General features: G+C 35.5%; 4 protein-coding genes across 5 annotated transcripts; 1 reads left to right on the plus strand and 3 right to left on the minus strand.

The window, feature by feature from the left end:
• On the plus strand, positions 1-5942 carry LOC140894417 (probable E3 ubiquitin ligase SUD1). Of its 2 annotated transcripts, none has more exons than XM_073302924.1 (9): positions 1-430; positions 956-1645; positions 1799-2560; positions 2656-2867; positions 2976-3323; positions 4436-4596; positions 4686-4849; positions 4932-5078; positions 5248-5942. In XM_073302924.1, the coding sequence occupies exons 1-9, from the start codon at positions 104-106 to the stop codon at positions 5761-5763; spliced, it is 3327 nt and encodes a 1108-aa protein (XP_073159025.1). In that variant the 5' UTR covers positions 1-103; the 3' UTR covers positions 5764-5942. The 2 variants fall into 2 exon arrangements, with proteins under 2 accessions (XP_073159025.1, XP_073159026.1); XM_073302925.1 differs by having other exon boundaries at positions 4439-4596.
• A 1302-nt stretch (positions 5943-7244) lies between these two features.
• LOC140859780 (polyadenylate-binding protein 2-like) lies at positions 7245-11652 on the minus strand. Its single transcript, XM_073262333.1, has 9 exons — positions 11050-11652; positions 10469-10587; positions 9681-10337; positions 9497-9574; positions 9335-9424; positions 8916-9053; positions 8408-8587; positions 8134-8337; positions 7245-7713 (listed from the first exon to the last, which is right to left on the minus strand). Exons 1-9 carry the CDS (start codon positions 11285-11287, stop codon positions 7483-7485), a joined length of 1935 nt encoding a protein of 644 aa, XP_073118434.1. The 5' UTR covers positions 11288-11652; the 3' UTR covers positions 7245-7482.
• Positions 11653-20029: 8377 nt separating this feature from the next.
• On the minus strand, positions 20030-20521 carry LOC140862664 (uncharacterized). The gene has a single exon (XM_073265695.1). It carries the CDS (start codon positions 20519-20521, stop codon positions 20030-20032), a length of 492 nt encoding a protein of 163 aa, XP_073121796.1.
• A 1484-nt stretch (positions 20522-22005) lies between these two features.
• LOC140863711 (methylthioribose kinase) lies at positions 22006-26304 on the minus strand. The gene is made up of 6 exons (XM_073267325.1): positions 25894-26304; positions 24300-24609; positions 23779-23953; positions 23465-23666; positions 22568-22782; positions 22006-22334 (listed from the first exon to the last, which is right to left on the minus strand). The coding sequence occupies exons 1-6, from the start codon at positions 26077-26079 to the stop codon at positions 22160-22162; spliced, it is 1263 nt and encodes a 420-aa protein (XP_073123426.1). The 5' UTR covers positions 26080-26304; the 3' UTR covers positions 22006-22159.
• Positions 26305-26771: the final 467 nt, after the last annotated feature.

Genomic DNA, 26771 nt, shown 5'->3' on the forward strand with positions numbered 1-26771 from the left:
TATCTAAGATGAAATTATCCCAAATCTTAACCCCACCTCCATTCCCCAACACACGAATTTAACATTTACCCTAGGGGTTCACCTGTTTCCTCCCGCCGGCTGGATGGAGATCGGATCGGCAACGGAGGCGGCGTCGCTTGGATCGCCGTCCTCGTCTCACGCGGTGGCGGAGCCGTCGTCGGTTGATTCTTTTCCCGGCGCGAGTAGTTACGGCAGCAGTAACAACACGAAAAATATTGATATTAACGGGGCAAGCAAGTACGATTTGTTGGATGATGAGGAGGAGGAGGATGTTTGCCGGATCTGCCGGAATCCTGGGGACATTGATAATCCGCTGCAGTACCCCTGCGCGTGCAGCGGAAGCATCAAGTTTGTGCACCAGGAATGTCTTCTTCAGTGGCTTAATCACAGTAACGCTCGCCAATGCGAGGTTCGTAGTATTTGATTGTTGTGGTTTTGACTTGTGAGTGTTCAATTTTTTTTTAAAATTTCGAATTGTAGTTTGGTTGCTGTGATTTCTTTTGGCATGATTTTATTTCATTTCCAAATGGATTGATGAGAGTTTTGGTGAGTCAAGATTTCCCGGGTACTTTATTTGGTGATTAGGCGGCAGGTAATTAGTTGTTTTGGTTTAGTTTGTACCCAAATGAAAGTGAGAAGAGACAGGAAAATAAATCCCTGACTCTCTTTTGTTTTCCCTTGTGCGAGGTGGAATTGAATTCGATTGTCTGATTGTTCTCTTTATCTTAATTGTCGGTGTACTTTTGTCAACATTATGAACCTGAATTTGTGAGTCAACACATATTTAGTAAGACTTTCATTGTTCAGCATTCTGCTATGAAATATTAATCCCTGTTTTTGAAGAAACGTATAAAAAAGGATATTTATGTACTTGGTGCTTACCTCTTAATTCCGGGACATTCTAAGCCTCACTTGCTGATTTCATTGAGTGTAGGTTTGCAAACACCCATTTTCATTTTCTCCGGTTTATGCGGAAAATGCCCCGACTAGACTTCCATTTCTGGAATTCATTGCTGGGATTACCATGAAAGCTTACCATGTTCTACAATTCTTTCTACGCCTCAGCTTTGTGCTTTGCGTCTGGCTTCTCATAATTCCATTTATCACGTTTTGGATATGGCGGTTGGCCTTTGTTAGAAGTTTTGGTGAAGCTCAAAGACTATTTTTGAGTCATTTGGGTACGACAGTCATTCTTACAGATTGTTTACATGGATTTCTGCTCTCGGCAAGCATTGTGTTCATTTTCCTTGGAGCTACTTCACTGAGAGATTACTTCAGACATTTACGCGAACTTGGGGGACATGATGCTGATAGAGAAGATGAAGGAGATAGAAATGGAGTTCGAGGTGCAAGAAGGCAGGCTGCTCAAGCCAATAGAAATGTTGCAGCCGATGGGAATGCTGAGGATGGTGGAGCACAGGGAATTGGTGGGGCCGGTCAGATGATCCGAAGGAATGCAGAAAATGTTGCAGCTAGGTGGGAGATGCAGGCAGCTCGCCTTGAGGCCCATGTTGAGCAGATGTTTGATGGTCTGGATGATGCCGATGGCGCAGAGGATGTACCTTTTGATGAACTGGTTGGCATGCAGGGACCTGTATTTCATCTTGTGGAAAATGCATTCACTGTGAGTTGTCCTCGAATCTTAATTTCTTTGTGAAAATCGTGATTAGATTGTGTTTATTTTTAAATCATGTTTGAGATTAACTCTGTCTAATTTTTTCTTTTCCAAAATATGCTGCATGGTTGGTTCATTCTATTTCCTTCTCTTTTTCATCAGGTTCTTGCAAGCAACATGATATTCCTCGGCGTTGTGATCTTCATCCCCTTTTCATTAGGACGAATTATACTCTTCTATATGTCATGGTTTTTATCTTCTGCTGCTAGTCCTTTGCTATCCGCAGTTGTACCTCTTACTGAGTCAGCGCTTTCATTGGCCAATCTTACACTGAAGACTGCATTGACGGCTTCTGTAAATTTGACATCTGATAGCAATGAAAATAGTTTGCTTGGTCAGGTTGTCGATGCTCTGAAAGTAAATGCAACAGGACAAACTGAGGTCAACATTAGCTCTGCCATTGCAGCGGACCTTTTGAAAGTTCAGCCTACTGGGGCGTCACGCCTTTCTGATGTCACCACCCTCGCTGTTGGATACATGTTTATATTTGCATTTATTATCTTCTACGTTGGGATTATTACCTTAATTAGGTATTCCAGAGGAGAGCCTTTGACCATGGGGAGGTTCTATGGTTTTACGTCCATTGCAGAAACTATTCCATCCCTCTTCAGGCAGTTTGTGGCAGCCATGAGACACTTAATGACTATGATTAAGGTTGCCTTCCTCCTGGTTATTGAACTTGGGGTTTTTCCTCTCATGTGCGGTTGGTGGCTTGATCTTTGCACTATTAGGATGTTCGGGAAGACAATATCACAGAGGGTTGAGTTCTTCTCAATCTCACCTTTGGCGAGTGCCTTGGTTCATTGGGTTGTAGGAATTGTTTACATGCTGCAAATAAGCATCTTTGTCAGCCTTCTTCGAGGGGTACTTATTGTTCCAAATTAATAATTTCCTATTGTATGTGGATAAAGTAAGGCATTATTTTACATACCCTTGAATCATTTTATATGTCCATGTAGGTATTGCGTAATGGTGTGCTCTATTTTCTCCGGGATCCTGCTGATCCAAATTACAACCCTTTCCGTGATCTGATTGATGATCCTGTCCACAAACATGCTCGTAGGGTTCTGTTGTCTGTCGTTGTCTATGGTAGTTTGATAGTGATGCTTGTATTTTTGCCAGTTAAGCTTGCAATGAGGATGGCTCCTTCCATTTTCCCTCTTGATATTACGTAAGATTGCTTTCCCCGCTTGCAAATGTTAATGTTAATTCGACCTTGCTTAGTCCTGTTAACGGACCAGGTCCTTTCAATTCTTAAGATGACTCTTGTTATTTGCAGGGTATCCGACCCGTTTACTGAAATTCCTGCAGACATGCTTCTCTTTCAAATATGCATTCCTTTCGCTGTCCAACATTTTAAGCTAAGGCATACTCTCAAATCCATTCTCCGGTGTTGGTTTACTGCTGTTGGGTGGGCGCTTGGTTTAACAGATTTTCTACTACCAAAGCCAGAGGATAATGGTGGACAGGAAAATGGAAATGGGGATCTGGGTCGGCAGGATAGAGGACAAGCCCATGCTGCTTTGCAGGAACGTGCTGTGCCCCTTGGACTTGTAAACAGTCCCAGACGTGTAGCAAGAAATACTAATGTTGGAGAGAATGAAGTTGATGAAACAACCGACCCAGAGTAAGTTTGATGGTAACCTATCGTCTGACGTCATGTGTGAGAAAGGGTCAGGCTGCCTTAATTTTACTCATGATTTAAACAGTTAATTTAATATTCCTGTTCTTGCACCTGCCAAATTTTCACTTTGATATGCATCATTTGACCATGGTGTTGGCTGAGTGTCCAATAGAAATTGAGGTGAAATTATATCTATATTGATAACTTGAGTGACCGTATGGCAAAAGTAGTGGTAGAGTCTAATTTTGGAGAAAATAAAATATTTTTCAGCCTAGGGGTGACATCAAATTCATGCCTATTCATGGAAAATGGCCTAAAGAATTTACATGATACCCTAAGATTAAAACATCTTGTCACTTCTATTCATCAGCAAATATTGAAGGTTCAAAATTTTCTAAGTGTGAGGTTTTAGATGATGTGACTGTTAAGTATGGTGTTGAAAGCAAGACAAAAAGGAGATTTACTGGTTCAATTCTCTCACCTTTTCCATTTTGTGAACGAATTTTAAGTGCTAGGCTTCCTTAAAGGAAATTTAAATTCTCTATGGCTTGAGTTTTGGATGAGTTTTTTATTTAACGGCTTGTATGATTCAGCTGTTATTCTATGAAGCTGCCTGTGTTTTCATAAGCATTTTATGTTCTTGCTATGAAGGTGTAGCAAGAATGGGATTGCCGGCTAACTAACATCACACTCAGTTGTTTGATAGTTTTTGCTTGGTTGAGCTTTTCATCAAACTATCTGATTGTTGTTTGAGGGGGTGCTTCAATTATATGTTTGTGTCGCATCAATATATTGAGTTTGGGTGAGGTATTGCAGTACTCAGATGCTTCTGGTGAAACCCTTGGAATTGGTTTTCTCATTAATTTCTTCACCATCTGTTTTAATTTATAGGTTGCAATTAACTGTCAAGTTTACCAATTGATGAATTTGGTGAATCTTAATATGTTATTATCAATTTTATGATTTTTTAAAAAAAAATTATTTAGCCAAATCTTAGCTATGCCTTGTGTATAGCTTATAATTGTATTGACATTATGCGGAAGTTTTGAATCTCATTGTAAAATAATTGTCAACTTTGGCTTTATTCCTTTATACCATCTAATTTAATCTTTTAGAAGGTGGGCCTTTGTGCTCCGAATCGTGCTGCTGTTGGTGGTGGCTTGGATGACCCTGCTGGTCCTCAACTCTGCATTGATAATTGTACCCATTTCAATTGGACGATTACTCTTCAATGCAATCCCACTTCTCCCGATTACTCATGGCATTAAATGCAATGGTATTTTATTGAATGAGTCGATTAATGATCCCCTTTTTATTCCTTTGTTATGAGGCTATGTTAAAATTACTCTCCTTTTCTTTCATTAGATTTGTATGCTTTTGTGATCGGAAGCTATGTTATTTGGACTGCTTTGGCTGGAACGAGGTATTGTATCGAGCTTGTAAGAACCAGAAGAACTCGAGTTTTGCTCAAACAGATTACAAAATGGTGCGGCATTATTCTCAAGAGTTCTTTTCTCTTGTCAATATGGGTAAGAATGTGTTGGTCGGTGATTAAATATTGTCATATGGATTTGTTGTTCTGCTAACATGTGGATCGCTTTAATATTCCAGATTTTCGTCATTCCTGTGTTGATTGGACTGCTCTTTGAACTTCTCGTGATCGTGCCTATGCGGGTGCCAGTGGATGAAAGTCCAGTTTTTCTTCTGTACCAGGATTGGGCTCTAGGACTAATCTTTTTGAAGATCTGGACTAGACTGGTAAGCAGTAGACTTCTTTGTCCATATCTTATCAGGAAAACCTCCTATTTTACTGTGACGAAATTGGTTACCACTTGTCCGCAAATTTATGTTTTATCCAAGTCTTTTGAGTGTAGAAGGGATATTAGATGGTTTGATGCAGGTTGAACTTGTGATTTCATTTTAACAGGTTATGCTGGATCACATGATGCCACTAATGGACGAGAGCTGGCGTATTAAATTTGAAAGGGTAAGAGACGATGGTTTCTCGCGGCTCCAAGGTGTTTGGGTGATGCGTGAGATAGTCCTCCCAATCATTATGAAGCTGCTTACGGCCTTATGTGTTCCCTACGTTTTAGCAAGAGGCGTCTTTCCCATACTAGGGTACCCATTAATAGTGAACTCTGCTGTCTATCGATTCGCCTGGGTGGGATGTCTCATCCTCAGTTTGCTATTTTTCTGCGCCAAACGCTTTCATGTTTGGTTCACCAATCTCCACAATTCTATACGCGACGACCGATATTTGATTGGTCGTAGACTCCATAATTTTGGGGAGAAGTTGGAGAATCAACAATCTGATTCCCATCCTACCCTCGAGAACCAAGATTCCACTGCTAATGGCACCGACGATAATGACAATGAAGACAATCCGGCAGCTGCTGTGGTTGGAATGAGACAAAGGCAAGTTACTCGCTTGGATACTTAAATTTGAAGGTGTGATGTGCTTGTGTATTAACGGAGTAACTGTTTTGAGGCCCAAATGTGACTAATTGATGCCTTTCCGAAGAGTGAAGAGAGGGTCGCGGGTCGAGCACGAGGTTTGGCGAGTTTTGTAAATACTGTACTAATTAGGTCCTCTAGTTCGTATAAAGCTTGTTTATTTAACAGTTTGATTATGACCATAGATATACACGATCTTGGTAGTCAGTTCCATAATCGATCCTGAATTCGTAAGGTTTAAATTGCCTAAAATTCTATTTCATACTAAACATCAAGTCAAATATGATCCTTAAATAACGTCTCGCCGACATTTGGAAGTCGAGTTTTGTTTAGCCAGATAAACTTTTTCACAGTCGTGTTTCTGCACAATGTTTTAAAAAGCTCGCTTAAGCGACGCTTAATCTTGCTTAAAGCTTAATTTTTAAGCTCGATTAAGCGACCGCTTTTTAGAACGGAAGCTTTTATTTATTTTTTAAAATGAAAACATTTTTATAAATATGTATATTTATAGTTTAAAACTTGAATTATCTATTAAATTATATATTTATGGTTAATCTAACATTTTATTTAATGTTTGTCATAAAATAATTAAAATTATAGTAAAAATTAAAAACGTTTTTTTACGCTTAAGCTCGTTTTAAGCTCGCTTAAGCTTGAAGCTTGATCTTCACGCTTCGACGCGCTTCACGCTTTTTAGAACCTTGGCTGACTATTAGCAACTTCAACAACATTTTAGATAAATTGTATTCTAAAAATTAACTCATTTGGAATTATGAATGTAATATCAGATGCATTACAAGTCCATTTTAAAATACTCCAATAAGGGAGGATTTGGAAGACATTGATGATTAGGTTAAATTGACAATGAATCTGAAAAACTATCCAGAACATACATTGGTACCACCAAGATTCCACCCTTCATTCGCACAAGTATTTATAAGACATTTTATAAAAATATTTTTTTTAGTTTTTTTATAATTTTTTTTAAAAATTATTTTATTTTAAGAATAAATGTGTTTAAACTACTACTCTATAAAAATAATATTTTGATTTTAATCAATTATCTTCTATTCTAAAAATATTTTAAAAAACATTTTTAAAAAAAACTATACACAAGATATTTTTCAAAAACATTTTACATAAATCTTATTCAATCACATTCTTTAAATATATATATAATATAAAAACTAAAAACGTAGAACCTAAACTGTAGGATATTAAAAATTAAAAACATTTTAAATATAACTCTTCAAGGAGAGAATATATCTTTTAAGTTTAGCATTTTTTGTCGAATATTGTTCGAAGTTCTAGGATTATATTATTGATGCCAGTTCGATCTTTGTGTTATCTTAGCTCCCCACAACGGAACTAAGTAAACGCATGAATTGTGTCAATAGATACCATATGCTAGTATGCTACCAATCAATCGGACTCAACCTACGACGACAATCAATGAACATCAGGAGGAAATCCAAACATCAACCAAATCAATCCAAAAGAAAGGTTAAAATATTGGAAAAAGAGCACATAAATAAAGGTTCCACACGTCCACACATTCAATATTCAAGTTGCCAAAAAAAAAAATGGATCCAAGGGGGCATAGAAAATCCCAAACTTTGAAGTCTCAAGCATCAAAAGTATAAAACTAAAACCAGCTGCCATTAACTGATGAGACATTGGCACGACAATGTTTCCTCAAACCAAGTCAATCATTCAAAGACAGAGAAGCCAATTGGTCAGCAGGGTTGCCAGCTTGCTGCTGAGACACGTTCCGCAGAACATCCATGGCCTCCGCAACCTTAGCCTTAAGAGCCTCTGGTGACTCCAACAAGTGCAAAACCTCAGTCTGATCCATCTCCAATAGCATGCCTGTCACCTTGGCTGCCATCTCTGGCTCCAATTGTTCCACAAGTGGATACAAATTTTCACCCAGCATCTATGTATGTACCAAAAAACAAACTCATCCGTATCAGAAGACATCACAAGAAAACTATAGGGCCAAAGCCAAGCTGCTTGTGAAGGGTTGAACAACTAAATGACACTAGTTGTGTCCAGCATCTTAACTTAGAAATCAAATACAATCTAACATGCAGTCTATGAAATAAAGGCATACCAAACTTAAAATAGACTCAAATTTGACAAGAATAAATGATGACTTGGACAATTCAATTCAATATTTACTATGTTCGTAGACGCCATATATCCAGAATAGCTTAAAGGGAAAAGAAAATAATTTTTTGGTCATTTGGTGCACTAACTTCTTTGATGGGAAAAGACTAAAAAGAAAAATGACTTAAATTCACATTTAGCCGCAACAATGAGAACATATAAATGAGAGAGACGTGACCATACTCACCGTCCGCTGTTCTGTGGGCGATGCATTTGCAAGTGCAGATGCCAACGCGCCAATTGGTATGGGCTGTGATATTCCCGATTCACGCAACGGCATGCCACCCATTTCATAAGGGACAGGAATCATGCTTCCAGCCATCCCTTGCAAAGAGACATCAGGAATGCTGCGCACAGGGGGGTAGCGATAGCCGCGACCCCTCGGAAGCATCTGCATAAAAGAAACAAATGAAAAAAGCAAGAATTCAAGGGAAAAAAGCAAGAGTAATAGGGCCACAAACCGGCTGCTGCATTACAGGAACAGGCTGTGGGCCTTGTTGCATAGGAACACCGTTGGCACGCCTACCACCAGGACGTGGACCTTGAGGCCCTTGTTGGACCATAGGCACAAACATATTTGGCATGAGAGGCCCACCAGGCCTCATACCAGGAACAAGCTGCTGCTGATACCCAAATCCAGGCTGAAGAGAAAGACAAGGCATTACATGCATCATAAAGATCTCAAACATATTGTCTAATCCGAAGCTGTGCCAGTCGAAATATTTCAAAAACAAATCTACAATTCAAATTCAGTTGCAAGATAATTCTCAGTGACAAACAATGTACCAGTAAAATTAACACTCCCCTCCTATCTCCAAGAACATAAAGTATTTGCAATATTTGTTTCAAACATTGTGTGTCATCCACAACTTCTTTTCCAACATGATCCACTGAACATCGGACTTCGTAAACTAGTATCATGCAAAAATGTAATTACTTGAACCAAGTATCATGTGAAAATATACTTACTTGGGGTGGGAGCATGGCAGGCGGAGGTTGTCCATAAAATATTTGCTGCCCTAGGCCTGGGCCACCAGGGGAGTACATAGGCATGCGAGGAGTGGCAGTAGGCATGACAGAAATTGGACGCATTTGAGCAAATTGGGCCTGAATAAAATGATTGGAAAAATCAATATTTACATCCAATCGTTCAAAAGGTAACAGAAAATTGAGAAGTATAAAACTGAACAACATATAAATGGAGAAACAAAAATAAACTGCTCAGGGGAGACCTAAAAAAGCTTTGCAAAAATGGTGAATGAAAATAGCAGCAGTACAGAACCACAATCATTCTATCAGGTCAACAAGGTTATAATTGACACTTCAGATTTTCAGTTTCAATGTTCCTAGACAATATGTAGTAAGTTTGAAAAACAACCAACAAATACCTGCAACCGTGCTCTTCTATCCTCCTTCCTTTGAGCAAGCGCAACATAAAGAGGTTTGCTAGCAATCATCTTGCCATTCATTTCAGAAAGCTAAAAAAATTTGAAATGAGATCATTAAGTGAGAAGGCAACAAATGAAGAGAATTCACACAAATAAACTCACAGCTCTAGAGGCCTCGTCAGGAGAGGAGAATGCAACAAATCCTGACCCCCTGCTTATTCCTTTGGGATCTCGCATCACCTGAATAAGAATTGGAGCAAATTCAGTAAGCCACAGAATACCAGAGGATTAAATATCAACAAAAACGGTGACACTTTCCAACCAAATTCAAGAATTTTCCACCAACCTTGCATGATGTTATCGATCCAAATGAAGAGAACAATTCCTTGAGTTTCTCATCACTGATGCTATCATCAAGATTTTTGATATACAGATTTAGTCCCTGGGATTTGTCTACTGTTTCCTTCACAGTCTGCTCAAAACGATGTTTCAATTCAGTTTCCCTCTCAGATTTCTTCTGAGCTCTTCCAACATACCATTCCTTATTATCAAATTTCAGGCCATTAAGAGAGTCAACAGCTCTAGAAGCATCCTCGGCATTGTCAAAGTTAACAAATCCAAAGCATCTTGATGTTCCATCTTCATTTCTCATCACCACTGCACTAGTTATTGATCCAAATTCACCAAATGTCTTCTTAAGATCTTCTTCAGTTGTTGATTCAGATAAATTCTTCACAAACACATTGTTAAACACTGTTCTGTCTACCGACATCTCTCTTTCTTGCTTGCGCAGGAATGGTCCCACATAAACTTGTTTTCCATTCAATAGCATGCCATTGAGCTTCTCAATAGCTTTCTGGCCAGATTCCTCACCAGCATATTGCACGAAGCCATAGCCCATTGACTGACCAGAAGAATTTGTAACCACTTTGCAAGAGAGAATGTTCCCAAATGCAGAAAACGTATCATGAAGCCCTTTATGATCGATGTCCTTGTCCAAATTCTGCTCAAACCAATTAAATCATAACAGGTGTTAGCGGTAAGAATTACAGAATGGACCTCACGGTCTGTAACACCATGATGTGCTATGCATGCATGCAAAGGAATATTGCGCGGAAATGTTGGAAGACAAACCTTAATAAAGATATTTCCTGCACCACTTCTACGTATACTAGGGTCACGATGAGAATACATAACCCTAACCGGCTTTCCATTGAGAGGAGTGAAGTTCAGCTCCTCCAATGCTCTCTCAGCTGTCATCAAGAAAAAAAAATTTACAGAAAAAGAAGATAAGAAAGGGATTCTCTGGTGCTGAATGAATAAATTGACATGAAAACGAGTTTACCATTAAGATTAATGGTATGTTGTAACATCATATCTAAAGGATAGGAGTACATTAGTATTTGACAACTTAAACACGATGTGAAATATACCTATCACATGAACCAACGCAAATTAAATGGGAAAATCAAATAAATTTGCTCGTCATTCACAACATAGCACAATATATAGCAGATTAGAAAAGATCCTGAGTCCAAATAATTATCGACACAGACAGCAAAAAAATGACAACTTTGAAGCACTTTCACTCTCCAGAAACAACATGACAATCAAAGACAAAGATACAAGATAGAATGCGCCCATATTATACAAGATAGAATGCGCCCATATTAAATCAAAAATCGAATTATAATAATGGTGCGCAATATTCGAACCATCTTGAGGGTTGCCGTAGTTGACGTAGCCATATCCAAGCGAACGACGGCTTGTCAAATCCCTACAAACCCTAACAGAAACCACATCTCCCATCTGGCTGAACAAATCGTACAATTGCGAATCCGTCACGTTCGCGTCGAGATCACCGACGTAAAGCGATGTGACAAACGGCGCACCGCCGGAGGGAACCGCATTCACAACTTGCACTGGAGTCTGCATCTGAACAGGCGCCGCCATCTCAAAACCCTAAGAGAAAATGATTTTTTTCCTTTTCGGAGAATTTTCTATTTTTTTTTGATTTTTTTTTCCAAATGACTTCCCTCTCCTCTTTCTTATTACCAAAATCAGAGAAAAAAATTCAAAACAGGATTGAAAACGCTTGACCAAAAGTAGAAAGACAATGGTGTAAGAATTTTGGTTTTTTCGCGAGATTTTTTGATTTTTTTGGGTTTTCAGTAATGGGAGGAGAGGGAAGGATGCATAGGTCGGATATCCGACGGAGGGGGGAAGATATCGCCGCCGGACAGACGGGCGGCGACGCCTGAGAGAAGCGGAGAGGAGAGGGGTAAATAGAAGGGCAGTTTGAAACTGCGCACTGCTAAATTTTAGGGTTAATTATTACTGCTTGGAGTGATTTATGAGTCAAGGGTTTCGGATTACGTGTGTAAATTTTGACCGTCGATATTAGAAACTACGATGTCATCCGTCGATTGAGAAAGTGGGTCCCACATTGAGCGTGTTGTTTGATTCTTACATTATCTACGTGTGTTTGAAGTATGAATAATAATATTTTTTTTAGTTTTTCTTTATACTTTTATAGGTTCATCATTTAATTTAATTTATCATTTATTAATTAATATTAATATAAATATATATTAAAATTAATTAATTAAATATTTATTTTTTATTTATTTTAATATATTTATTTCATCTTCCACAAAATGTGTTCATGTGCAATTTCTAGATCATTAATCTATTCTCCAATCCACATCAAACAAACTTATCTTAGCAATTTTGGTAGTTTGTTTTGCAATTTTAGTTTTTATTTTTTTTTATCATCCTATCAATGAGTTGGTAACGACTAATCAGAGGTAGATCAACGGTTAATGAGATCCTAACATATGGGTAATACCTAAATCATATATCCAGTGGTTCCTATTTTTACACATAGACGTAATTAATGATATATTGTTGACGTGAAAAATAATGGAACATTAGATCTATCATTGGGGTAATACACATATGCTAAAAAAAAATAATAAAAATTTTAAATACTATGTAATTAATATTCCTTTTCTCGTCTTTTGAGTTTTATTTTATTTTTTACCTCTTATTCTATTCTCTTTTTTATTTTTTGCCATTTTTCCTTCTTCTCTCACATCCATACATTCTTATTTTCCTCTTATTATTTATTGTCATCAAATATCTAAATTGGTATCTAATGATAAATTTTTATTTACCGAAAATTTTAAAATTTATTTTTATATAACATAAAATGAAATTATAATAACAAATAAAATAAAAAAGCTATCATACTAATTGAAGAAACAACTTCAAAGATCTAAAATATTTATACATTTATTGATTATTGATATTTTTAAAATTTATCATTTAAAATTACATACTCTCTTAGTTTCATATATAATCATTTTTTCATTTATTTCCAAAATATATAGACTTATGCGATAATTAATAATATTTTTCACTTTTTTTATTTATATGTCCATAATCTATTAGGTTTTTTATTAAATACATAAACTACTTTCAATAATTTTTTACACCATATAAGTATTCATTAAATAAAGATAAAAAATTATTTACCAATTGACATTTTCGAAAAAAAAATTGTTAATATGTGTGAAAAATAAGTATATATATATGCGACGAATTGAGTATAAAATAAATTGATATATATATATATATATATATATATATATAATTTTGATCTCCTGCACCCTAGGGTGCAGAAAAACTGTGTGCGACCACTAAAACCCGGTAGTGGGTTTTTGTGGTACAAAAAAACAAACTACCGGGTTTTAGTGGTCGCACACAGTTTTTCTGTACCCTAGGGTGCAGGGGATCGGAGCTATATATATATATATATATATATATATATATATATATATATATTGTATTTGAAGATAGACACACATATATTTTTAAAGTAATAAAATAACATATTTGAAATAAATAAAAGAGAATGAGAAACAACAAAGATATATTATCTTATTTTTATAGTGATTGTGTTTGTGATTATTCTTTCAACTTCTACAACTGTCATAAAAAACCAGTCTCGATGATGGATATTAACCAAACTAGGCTTCAGAGGAAATTAATTGAGGGTGATTTTCTTTTGAATGAATTGATGATATGTATTGAAAGAAAAATTACTAAAAATCTTTGTATTGATGTTATCAGAAAAATTTAAAAACTCTAATGAATGTCGAATTCCTTTAATGTAATTTTTTTTTTCGAAACATACAATTGATGCTTAATTAGATGAATATAAATGATACCATAACTTGTCTTTTTTCTCGTGTCTAGCTTGTAGGCGGCCCCCCATAATTGAAATCCTGGATCCGTCCATGTGACAAATCAACGTCACGTAGAAAAATGACTAACTTTGTTGAAAGAAAAAAAGAAATAAATGTGACAGAGAGTGACATGGAATGAAATTTGTGAAAATTTATGGGTAGGGGTTATAAGAAAATGTTTTGAGGATATGATTTTTCGAGAATGAAAACTTTGGGATTAGAAAAAGGAAATTCATAAAAACGAAGAAATTGAAATTGAAAGGAAAAAAGATCCCAAAGTTACCTTACCATCATTGTTGAGCTTACGGTTGGATTATCGGGCTGCAAAATAAATTGATTTTACTTAGGTTCGAATTAAGTATATTCGAATTCGAACTCGATTCGAAGTTCGAAAATTTCAAATATTTTGGCTCGAACTCAAATTAAAATGAAGTTCGATTTCGGCTCGAAATATTCGAACTAATTCGTGAACTATTCCTTGAATACTAAGGTTCAAGAACTTCGTTCGAAAGCTCGGAATGTCCGAAAGGTTCAAAATATGTATATATGTTTTATATCATTATATTATATTGATAAAATATTAACATTTTGTGAGCGGCTCGCAAACTATCGAACAAAATAATTTTAGCTTGAGTTTGACTTGAAACAAATTAGAACATTTTCGGGTTCGGCACGATTTCGATACGTTCGAATACGAATGAAATATTTATCGAACCTACTCGAAAAACTCGCGAACCGACTCGATTCGTTACACCTAGCGTGAGCTATCAAACAAAATAGTTTTAACTTGAGTTTGTCTCGAAAAAAGTTCAAAGATGTTTGGGTTACACTCGAGTTCGATAAGTTCGAACACGAATCAAATATTTATCAAATCGATTTCAAACGCTCGCGAATCAATGCGGTTATGATATAGCGTTAAAACGGAGTTGGAGGATCACGTGAGAGTAACAAGTTCGAATCATAGTAAGAGATAAATTTTAAAGGTTTTTTTGTACAAATAATATAAAAATATAAAAAAATTTATAAAAATAAAACATTTGTGAAATGTTGACAAATCTATAACAATCCGGTCTTTTTGTCTCGGATTCATCAGACTTTCCGGATTCTGTTTTTTTTTTCTAAAAAAATTGTTTTATTTCACCTAAATAAAATTATTTCATTGGATTGAAAAAAATCGATTGGATCGAGATCTGAATTGAAAATAAAAAAATAATGCGGTTGATAATTTCTAATTATATTCTACTTTGAGTTATTTAATTTAAAATTGACATCTATATCATTTTTATAAATATTTTGATATTTGAATTAAAATATATAAGATGGAATATCTTAAAACAATTTTTCATTAAATACACAACTTTTAATAATTTTTCATAATATTATTGATATTTAATATAGTAAAATCTATTGAAATTTATTTTAAATCAATTGATTTTGTTTTATGTTTCTTGTCTTTTTAAACTAATACCATGAATGATAAAAGTTTATGATTTAAAAGTATATTAGATATATATTTAAATTATTTTAGCGATAAAAAGTTCTAAAAAAATAAAAAAAATCGGAATCCCATGATGAATCCGGCCAGAAAGTCCCGGATTGTTATAGATTTGTAAACATTTCACAAATGTTTTATTTTTATAAAAATTTTATATTATTTTAAAAAAAGCCAAAATTTAAATGAAAGTCACATTCCAAATATATGTAGTAAGACCAAATACCAAGATTCTAAAAAACGTGAAACGTGTCGAAGGGTGAATGTCAAGCTTCAAACTTTTCAAACTTAAGCGAGCTTAGAACGAGCTTAAGCGTGAAAAAACGTTTTTAATTTTTACTATAATTTTAATTTTTTTAAGACAAACATTAAATAAAATGTTAGATTAACCATAAATATATGATTTAATAGATAATTCAAACGGAAATTTGAGGATAGATATGTAAAAGCAAACTTGAGTTTGTGTTCAGTACCTAGGGTAGAATAAAATAGACTGCACTTCCTTATGCCTCAAACTTCTTTTTATTAGCTTCCTATTTCATCTTTCCACTCATTTATCATTTTTATTTTTTAAAAAATCATTAATAATAATAATAATACAACCTCAACCCGAAATCATCATTTCACCTTCTTCACGCTCAACAGAAAACTTCACCAGATAAATCCCTAAGCCCCAAATCATCAACCGGCGACTGGGCCCATCACCGGCCGACTGTGCCAACGACCGGCTAAGTTGGCTCTATATGACTGTCTTTCCGTCGCTTCAACCTCAGGATCGCTTCGCCCCATCTCTTCTCCTCCCTCCACTTCTATGCGCTCCTTGATGCGACCGTAGCTCACCGCCGTCGTAGTCACTCGCCATTAACAAGCATACACACCCTTCTCCACGTTATAGTATTTGTTCCTATTCAATTTTTTAGAATTTTCTCTTGTTCGAAATTGTCATCATCGCTGGGGCCTTCCGCTGATCCGAGAAGCTTTAATCGGTTTGCGCTCTTTCTTAATTCTTATGTTGTTATGTGCTTAAAGTAGGATTTTGGATTGAAATTTGGTGAAGAAAATGTGATCTAATGTTACGATATTTGCATTTGAGCGCTTAGGCTACGGGGTTTTTTTTAAAATTGTAAATCTTCATTGGCTCATTGCAATTTTTCAATAACTCATTTGCTCACGTGATATGTATATGCATTCTATGTTTAAGCAGCATGCTTAGGCTGTGGGTTTTTTTATTTAATTGTAAATCTTCATTGGCTTAAAAAAATTTTAATATCATTTATATGTGAAATTTTAAAAATTTTATTTGTAGTCTTGACAGTTGAAACTAGATTTATCAATGATTTGTATACTCAAAAATTATGTAGACAGTTCAAATAGTTCAAAAATAAAAATCTTCCTTTCGGTTTATTTGTATGTTTTCTGCTTTGTTACCGTGAAATTTGTTTATTAAACTCTTTTAGTTATGAATTATGACAGAAAGTTATTTTTTGATTTAAAAATGGTTCGGAAACGAGTAGGATCTGAGGTGAAAGGCAGTACCCATAGGCCATATGAGACACCAAATCGTTGCTCTGCTACAGTATTTTGAAGTACAATAGAAGAACTTTCATCTGTAATCGGGAGAAGACAACTACAGTGGATAAATGATTCTCCATTCTCGAAATGGTTAAAGATGCCAAAGCTTAGCTTTAGTTGTTTGAAGGTTGAGACAGTGTTGAAAAGGTTTGATGTTCAGTCTCTGTCCTTCAAATTTGGCGATGGTAGTGTATTGGTTCCTTTTAAATCGTTAGAGTTTTCCATTGTGATGGGGTTAAAGTATGTTGGACAACCGATAAATATCGATTTGAAAATAGAATCTTCCTTTATAACTCGTTATTTTGGGGGTAATGTAAGCAAGGTGATTCGGTCAAGTATGCTCGTGATGACCCTTTTATATGGAATTATCAGACTGATTGCAACATAGATGGTACAAGGGCACACATTGCTGCAGCCATCCTAAGTGACAAATATGGTTTGATGAAATGAGTTCAAGGAAATTAGAATGGAGTGAACAATTATTTTTGGTATATTTTGTACTGTATTTTGATCAGATGGATAACTGTGTTGGTGTAGTTGGTAGTGTATTTGGTAGTGTTGATGAAGTCGGTACTGTATCAGAGAAATAAGAACGTTTTATACTTCATTTTCTACACAATGTACTACTGATCAATATAACTGATACTGTGTTTCTGACCATGCACCAACAATGTAGCATACCACAACAAGACATTATTATACTTATTTTTCAAGCTCAAGTACCATGTAGCAATATAATTGGTACCGCGTTTCTGACCACTCACCAACACTACCATGGAAAACATGTACGGAAGATGTATAAAATTTAACAAAACCTCATACCACAATAAGACAATATTATACTTAATTTTTAAGCTCAAGTACTATGGAGCAATATAATTGGTACCGCGTTTCTGATCATGCACCAACACCATCATAAAAAACATGTATGAAAGATGTACTAAATTCAACAAAGTATCATACGATGATAAGATTGTATTATACTTAAATTGCAAGCTCCAGTACTACAGATCAATGCAATTGGTACCACGTTTCTGACCATGCACCAACACCACCATGAAAAACATGAATGAAAGATGTACCAAATTTAGCAAAGTAGAATACGACAATAAGGTATTATTATACTTAATTTTCAAGCTCAAGTACTACGAAGCAATGTAATTGATACCACGTTTCTGACCATGCACCAACACCACCATGAAAAACATATATGGAAGATGTACCAAATATAACAAAGTAGCATACGACAATAAGGTTGTATTATACTTAATTTGCAAGCTCAAGTACTACGAAACAATGTAATTGGTACCACGTTTCTGACCATGCACCAACACCACCATGAAAAACATGAATGAATGATGTACCAAATTTAACAAAGTAGAATACGACAATAAGGTATTATTGTACTTAATTTGCAAGCTTAAGTACTACAGAGCAATATAAGTTGTACCGCGTTTTTGACTATGCACCAACACCACCATAAAAAATATATATGAAAGATGTACTAAATATAACAAAGTAGCATACGACAATAAGGTATAATTATACTTACTTTGCAATCCTAAGTACTATAGAGCAATATAATTTTTACCGCGTTTTTTATCATGCACCAACACCACCATGGAAAACATGAATGAAAGATGTTTAACAAGTAGAATACCACAACAAGGTATTGTTATACTTAATTTGCAAGCTCAAGTACTACGCATCAATATAATTGGTACCGCGTTTTTGACCATGCACCAAAACATGTGATATTCATGGTTGATACTACTATATTAGACATTTGATGCGTAAACATATGTTAATCACCATTGATATTACAAAATTAGGACATTGGATGCATAGATAAGATTGTTTTATCTATATGTTGTTGCAAATGAAGTACAATATGATCGTACTGTGGTATGCTAGTTTGTTAAATTTGGTACATCTTCTATTCATGTATTTCATGGTGGTGTTGGTGCATGGTCAGAAACGTGGTATCAATTATATTGCTCCGTAGTACTTGAGCTTGCAAATTAAGTATTATACAACCTTATTGTCGTATTCTACTTTGTTAAATTTGGTACATCTTTCATTCATGTTTTTCATGGTGGTGTTGGTGCATGATCAGAAACGTGGTACCAATTACATTGCTTCGTAGTACTTGAGCTTGCAAATTAAGTATAATAATACCTTATTGTCGTATGCTACTTTGTTATATTTGGTACATCTTCCATATATATTTTCCATGGTGGTGTTGGTGCATGGTAAAAAATGAGGTACAAATTATATTGCTCCGTAGTACTTCAGCTTGCAAATTAAGTATAATAATACCTTATTGTCGTATTCTATTTTTTAAATTTGGTACATCTTTCATTCATGTTTTTCATGGTGGTGTTGGTGCATGATAAAAAACGTGGTACCAATTACATTGCTTTGTAGTACTTGAGCTTGCAAATTAAGTATAAGACAATCTTATTGTCGTATGCTATTTTGTTATATTTGGTACATCTTTCATATATATTTTTCATGGTAGTGTTGGTGCATGGTCAAAAACGCGGTACAAATTATATTGCTTCGTAGTATTTAAGTTTGCAAATTAAGTATAATAATACCTTATTGTCGTATTCTACTTTGTTAAATTTGGTACATCTTCCATTCATGTTTTTCATGTGGTGTTGGTGCATGGTCAGAAACGTGATACCAATTATATTAATCTGTAGTACTGGAGCTTGCAAATTAAGTATAAGACAACCTTATTGTCGTATGATATTTTTTTGAATTTAGTACATCTTCCATACATGTTTTTCATGATGGTGTTGGTGCACGATCAGAAACGCGGTACCAATTATATTGCTCTGTAGTACATGAGTTCAAAAAATAAGTATAATATTGTCTTGTTGTGGTATGCTACTTTGTTAAATTTGGTACATCTTCCATACATGTTACAAACACACACAATGAATACATATGCATGTGTTTGTTAATCACCATATATGCTACTAAATTATATATTATAAGTATCATTGATATCCATTCTTGTAAGTTGGTATAAAATCCACATGAATTTGTAGTGCTATTTCATACAATATGTAGTATAATGTAACCAAATATTTGGTACAATAAAAGCTGTGTTGTGGTACAATAAACACCATAATGTGCTATATATTCATTGTATCTAACATGCAAACTACAAAAAGTATCTCAAGACATATGGTTATCCAAAATATATAATTTATAGCGTAATGAGTACCGACAAAAATAGCCCCATCTAGCAACTATATGTCTTCCTTGCATGTTTTGTGATTGTAACCGACAAAAACAACCCATCTACATACTATATTGCTTCTTTTCAGTTTTTGCGATTATGACCAACAAAAATAGCCCATCCACATACTATATTACTTCCTTGAATTTTCTATGATTATGCCCCGGGTTGTGACACCATGCACACTTGATAACACGTTTCTTTACTTGAGACCGGAATCTTTGTGTCCTTTTACGTCCTGGCTGCGATCGGACATCCGGCGGTCTAATTATATCGCCATTAGAATGTGGTAAATCAGTATCGATGTCGAATGTAGGGATTGAATTGACAACTACCGCATAAGCTCTCCGATAATTTTTAACTTTGTTGTAAGAGTCACAAAAGTCATATATTGACAAACCCTTTGATTCAATCGCAGCACGAGCATGATTACAAGGGATCCCATTAATTTTCCAGATTCTACATGAGCAACTCCAGTTTCCCAAATCCACTGCACAACTTTTATCACCATCAAAAACCTCAAAAAGCCATGAACTAGACCTATCAACCTTCAAATTCAAAGATTTAGTGTAGTTTTGTAACAAATTATTTTTTGGCTTAGGACATAGGTTTCCAACCATTAGTAGAGATGACTCTCATCATGTTCATAATTTGTAACTGTATGGTATCAATAATGGATACAATTGGCAAATGTCTTGCGGGTTCAACCCGACTATTCCAATATTCTACTTTATTGTTGTTGATTATGCCCCAACTATTCTCACATCCTCTTGTATTGTGAAGATAAACAAATGCTTATTGTATGAACAACTTCCTAGCAACATCATACCACCTTCAATATTGACTTCAATATCTTCACACAGAAAAAAGAGTGTTATTGTTACAATATTAATGAAGATAAATATTAGAACTTCTGGGCAGTTTCTTGTAAATACGCATAGAAAACATTGCTGTTATTGGTTCCATTGTTCAACTTTTCCTTATAAACAAATCCTTATAACTAAAATATATCATGAAACACAACCAATCCATAACATATAAACACAAAATAGACCTTTTGGGATGACTTTCACCTCGACAATACTATTTGTTTTTTTAAGTAAACTCAACCACTGCTAGTTAAAAAAAAAAAGTTTACTTTGGGAATTTTCCCAAATTTACTGAAAAATAAACAATGACAACCATCCATTTACCATAGTTCAAAATCGATAACATAACCAAATTCAAAACAATAATGAACACAAAAATGCAAAATGTACAAATAAAAGCAAGATAAAAAAAATCTAACACAAATTGTATAAAAAGTGGGACAAACAGAACAAACAGATCAGAAAAAACTCACTCCCTCATTTTCTTTGCTTTAGCTCGTTGTCCCTCTTCGTCGCCCCTTCCAAATCTTTTTCAGTAGGTGTCGCAGGCCAAAGGGTTCCTACTGCCCATGGGTTTTGCGTAGGTTCTCTACATTGAGGAGAATATGGAAATCTGTCGAGAGAAATTGAGGGAGGAGATAATAGATGGAAATGGGTGGAGAGAAATTGAGGGAGGAGAGAAAGATGAAAATCGGCAGAAAAGGATGGATACAAAGTGGGAAGAAAAGATGGCTTGTATGAAAGAGATGAATCAAATTACATTGCCTAATAAAATAATAAAATTAAGAAAAATATTAAATAAAATATGAACTAGGGAGTGAAAAGAAAGTTTTTGATGTATTAGGTAGTGCATAATACAATATTATGACATAGGGACTGAACATGAAAACCAATTTGTGATTGGGTATTTATCTCAAGTTGCCCCTAATTCAAATTCTAAACTATAAATATACATATTTATAAAATGTTTTCATTTTAAAAAATAAATAAAATTTTCCGTTTTAAAAAGCAGTCGCTTAATCGAACTTAAACGTATTAAAGCTTAAGCGAGATTAAACGTGCTTAAGCAAACTTTTTAGAACACTGCCAAAATACCATATAATACCGACAAGTACGAATTTGATGTTTGCTGTTAGGTTCGAAATAAGGGAAGTAAACTAATGGAATCGAGTCGAATACTACCCAACACCACCATACAAAAGGAAACACAACACCATACAAAAAGAAACAGATCGAGTCATCAAAATTCACCTCTAAATATATGTAGTAAGAACATGTAATTATCTTCGATGTATATCAAACTACATCCTCTTCGCAAGCTTCAACACTCAAAACCAACAATTACACCAAAACTTCCAGGGAAGTTAATCAATTATTGGATGAAAGATCTTAGCTTGCGTCAAGTAGCTCAATAGCCGAAACAACTTCCTCTATATTTTGGAATTGTCTCCTGTCCTTGAGCAGGGTCTTGGTGAAATTTAGAGCTTTACGTTCACAATCTGCTCGTTTGCCAGCCTCTATGATCGATTCGAAATCTTCAACGTGAGCTACGCCAACAATTCTCCTGTAAATCAACCAGAAAACTCTCAGGTTAATTTGACTCTGAAAAATCAGGCATACAGAGGAAATGGTAACTATCTGTACAGTCTCATTAGACTGCTCAAATATTTCAATATAACTTCAAGACATGTCCCGTTTAACACAAAGGTTATTTGTATTTTTCTGACAGATTAATAAGTCTGAAAGCTCAAAAACAAAGAAAGACTACAGTTCAACAAAAAGAAATGTTTTACTAACCGGATCATCTTGGCAGCACCGAATCCCAGAGTGTCATGGAAAAGATTGTCCATATATTTTTTCTTTATCAGAATCTGGAGGTCTAGATTACTATAAATTTCTGGGAGATATGCTTCACCAGGACCATCCTTGTGTTTATCCCAAAGAGCGGTGAACTTCGTGTAGAAGAGGTTCCAAGTCTCCGAGATTGTCTTCAAAATCCACACTTTGTACAGCTGATTTAAATTATCAATTATGTAGACCAGGTTCACAAGCCATTAAGCTAGAGAATATGTAATGCTCAAGAAATAATCTGATGAACATCATAGTTTTCTGAAGGGTGTGTTTGTGCATTCAACAAGAAGTTCTTTGCAGTAAAAAAAATGGCAAAAAAAATAAAAAAATAACAACACCTACATTTTTCAACAGAAGCAACCTCACACTTATTTTAGATCAAAAGTGTGACTAGCAAGAATCAATGCCATATCCTAAAGTTGTATTCAGGATTTTAATATTAATATCACCAGCATAAAAGTGTGACTAGCAAGAATCAAAGCCATCTTAAAGTTGTATTCAGGATTTTAATATTAATAATTACCCGCATGATACCAATCTTCCATGAATCAGTACTGTAACCATGGGCCATCTGTAGCTACCAATGCTTGATTGAAAATCATTATTAAAAATAACATTCATCTGGGAAAAAGAGTTGAACAATACTAAAACCCAGGATGAAAATTGTGTTTTCAGGAGCTCAAGACACAGAGAAAGGGTCAGGAGAATAAATTTGTAGATTAAAGAATGAGAAAACAATGTATATACATAATACTATAAAACTGGCATAATAGACCGAACAAAATTAATATGTTAAATTACGACTGAAATATTTGTATATAAGACCATAGGGACAAAACCTACTTTTCGATCAGCTCCCTCATTTGAGTGTCCATCTTGTGCAAAATAAGCCAAAATCAGGTTTCCAATAAAAGCTCCTACATCAAATCCCATAGGCCCATAGAAAGAAAACTCGGGATCTATAACTTGAGTAGATTCAGTAGTAACCATGACAGAACCCGTATGTAGATCACCATGTATAAGTGCTTGGGTTCTTTCACAGAATCTGAACAGGAAAGATGCCAAACAAAAAGCAAACATTTTGTGTCACATCATACAGCAAAAGGTAGAAGAATTACATAAAATATGAAGAACCGGCATCCAAATATGCATTTTACTTGGATTTTAGCTCAGCGATTTCAAGTTTCAAAATGTTATCCCCCCGAACTGCCTCAGCATCAGCATCAAGGTAAGGGGTTGTCCATCGGTTGTACTCAGACACTTTATAGGGGTCAGAAAAAATGACCTGTTCAGTGAGTCTACATAACTCCACATTTCCACAATACTTTGCAACTGCCAATAAAAGGTAAGAAAATGGTTGCATCAGTTGAAACATTCAACAACGGTTAAAAATGAATTCTTAGGACAAACTCCAAATCTATTGAAACAATGACAAAGAGTACTCCACATGTTCAAAACTCTCGCACCATGAAACCTTACATATTTTGTAAAGTTGGTCTTAGTTGTTAGTAGCATAACTTTTTATTTTTCTTGTAGTGATAATTTTTATGACAGTCCTACCATGATTACACAAGATGGTCATCAAAAGGAGTAATGCCAAATACAAATTATGCATTAAGATGCATGCTTAAACATAACCATAAAATAAAAATCAGTTTCACGTGGTTCAATAGCTTACCTGCACTTTTATGGTCGGTGGTGGTCAGATAAAGTAAGGAAGTATAAAACAGCGTTTTGGCCATATATTCGGACATGTGTTCAGCAAGTAATGGGTACTCAATCCCAGCTATCAATCCTTTTCTTAAGATTATATGTGGTGGCTTTAGGTATCGCATGCCAATCAAACACATTGTCCGGTCGAAATGGTACACTTCAGGAACATGTTCAGGACACAAACGACCATGTTCTTGCAAAGTTGATGCTTCAAAATAGGCACGCTCCTTTGTCATAGGCCATGACTCCCCTATACAACGAATATATGGAAGAGCCTGTACAGATTTTTAGCCAGTTTAAAAAAGATGAAAATAGAAGTTCTCAAAAAGCAGTGTTGTAAATGGCGGGAGGCGGTGGCGGGGCGGTCCGTGACCGCCTACCGCCTAGGCACCACCTAGGTACCGCCTAGGCAGTTGAATTTTTTTAGCATTTTTTTATATGTAATCACATATATTAATCATCTTTATTATACTAACACCCCATAATATCAAATAATATCATTAGACTTTGGTTTAAATTATGTAAAAGTATGTTAAATATACAAAACCTAACCTAAAGAGGCTTGCTGGCGGCGGCGGGCGGGCGGGCAGCGGGCCTAGTGGCTGATGGTGAGAAGACTTGAAGCAAAAGTGAAAAACAAAAGAAAGTGGGTAGTGTTTTCAAGTAACTAAGGTGTTAAAATTGGTAGACTTTGACTAGGTTTTTAAATTTAGTTGACTCTGAACTTTGACTGAAATTTAAAATTTGTTGATTGCCTTGACCGCCTCACCCGCCTGAGCGCCCGCCTCGCCCGCCGGACAGCTTGGGGCTGCCTGAAGAGGCCGCCTAATGCCAAGGCGGGGCGGTTGAGGGCTGCCTACTGCCTAGGCACCGCCTAGGCGGCCGCCTCAACCGCCATTTAGAACACTGCAAAAAAGCCACTGACATAAAATTTGACAGTATACACAAGATTCCAAGGCACTTGCACCTCGGCCACTGAAGATAGAGAGAGTAGATAGAATTCTACTAGGAAAAGTGGACGACACCCAAAGTGCAAGAAGTGCTTCTAGTATAAGATAACTAACAAACTAGCACCCAAAAAAATAAAAATAAAAATGAAATAGAAGGTACTTCTTTCCGGGTAAAAAAATTACCATCATTTTCTTTTCCCTCAATTTATCACTAATTTTAGTATCAGAACACATTAGATTGATATGATGAAAGGAAGAGCAAAACATCATTACAAAAGCACGCTCATACCAACATGCTGCCAAGTTCTTGAGGAGTCTAATAAATAAATAAATTTCGGACATTGTAATATTTGAACATAATAATAGTTGTTTCGCCAAGTTTCCACCTTTTCTGTGATTGTCATGATCACAAACCACAGTAAGACCAAAAAATTGGGGCAATAGATCCTAGAAATGTGAAAAATTCTACCAGCAAACATAGAAAATTACATCCACAAATCAAATCCTACGAGTAATAAAAAAAAAAAAACTAAGCAAAACCCACTTCAAGATCATGAAATCATCCCACCAAAAACAAAAAAAACTCGACGCACAACAAACATTTCCTACCTGCTTGATGACCAAAGAGCCCGCTGGAGCAATAACAATGTAGACGAAGTTAAGATTTCCATCGCCCACTTCTTTGATTTCCAAATCATCGAACTGGTTTCCCAGCTTCGCTGCCAGAGAAGGGGTGGCCTTCAAGTACTCCACCAATATCTTCTCGTCCAGCGGCCGAAACCCGTCGAAAGCCATGCCTTTAACTGCGGTGACGACAGCTCAAAGACTTTGTGGAGTGGCGGAAGGGCGTGTATTGAGCATTTTGAATGGGGAAAGCAACGGAGGCGTGGATTGCGAGGAATTTGCAAATGAATAATGATAATTTGACTCGATTATTAGTGGTAAAGGAATGAGATTCTTGGTTAATCTATCGCGCACAGCTAAATGCATTGAATCTGGTCATTGTTTTAGAGCCAAAACGTAAAGACAAGTCAATCCCAAGTCCAGTCCAGATGAGATATGCGAGGAAATTCAATTCAATTATGTCATGAGTTTGTATTTCATGTAATTTGAAAAAAAAATTCTGTAAGGGTGAATTATTATTTTTAATCTTTTTAATGACATGAGTTCCAATATAATAATAATTAATACATGATTAAAAGAGTTATTAATACCAAAATGAGTTCGAAACATCTATCTCAGATAAGACCTTCTGAAGGTTGTATGTACAATCATATCAATAAATGTAGAAAGTGCACGGATATGTGGTAGATCGGAACCTCCGAAGTCTAGTTCGAACTTTTTGAACCCAAGTGTCCACTGAATTATCAAAACATTGTTGATCTGTCGATGTATGCAACAATTGAATCTTTCGATCGATGTATCTAAATAACTCATGCGGATTTCATATTCAAGCGTGAACTTGTATGTTTTTCTCTCGAATTCAG

Source organism: Henckelia pumila, chromosome 4, assembly GCF_033568475.1.
Source record: "Henckelia pumila isolate YLH828 chromosome 4, ASM3356847v2, whole genome shotgun sequence".
In the NCBI taxonomy this organism is placed as follows: Eukaryota; Viridiplantae; Streptophyta; class Magnoliopsida; order Lamiales; family Gesneriaceae; genus Henckelia; species Henckelia pumila.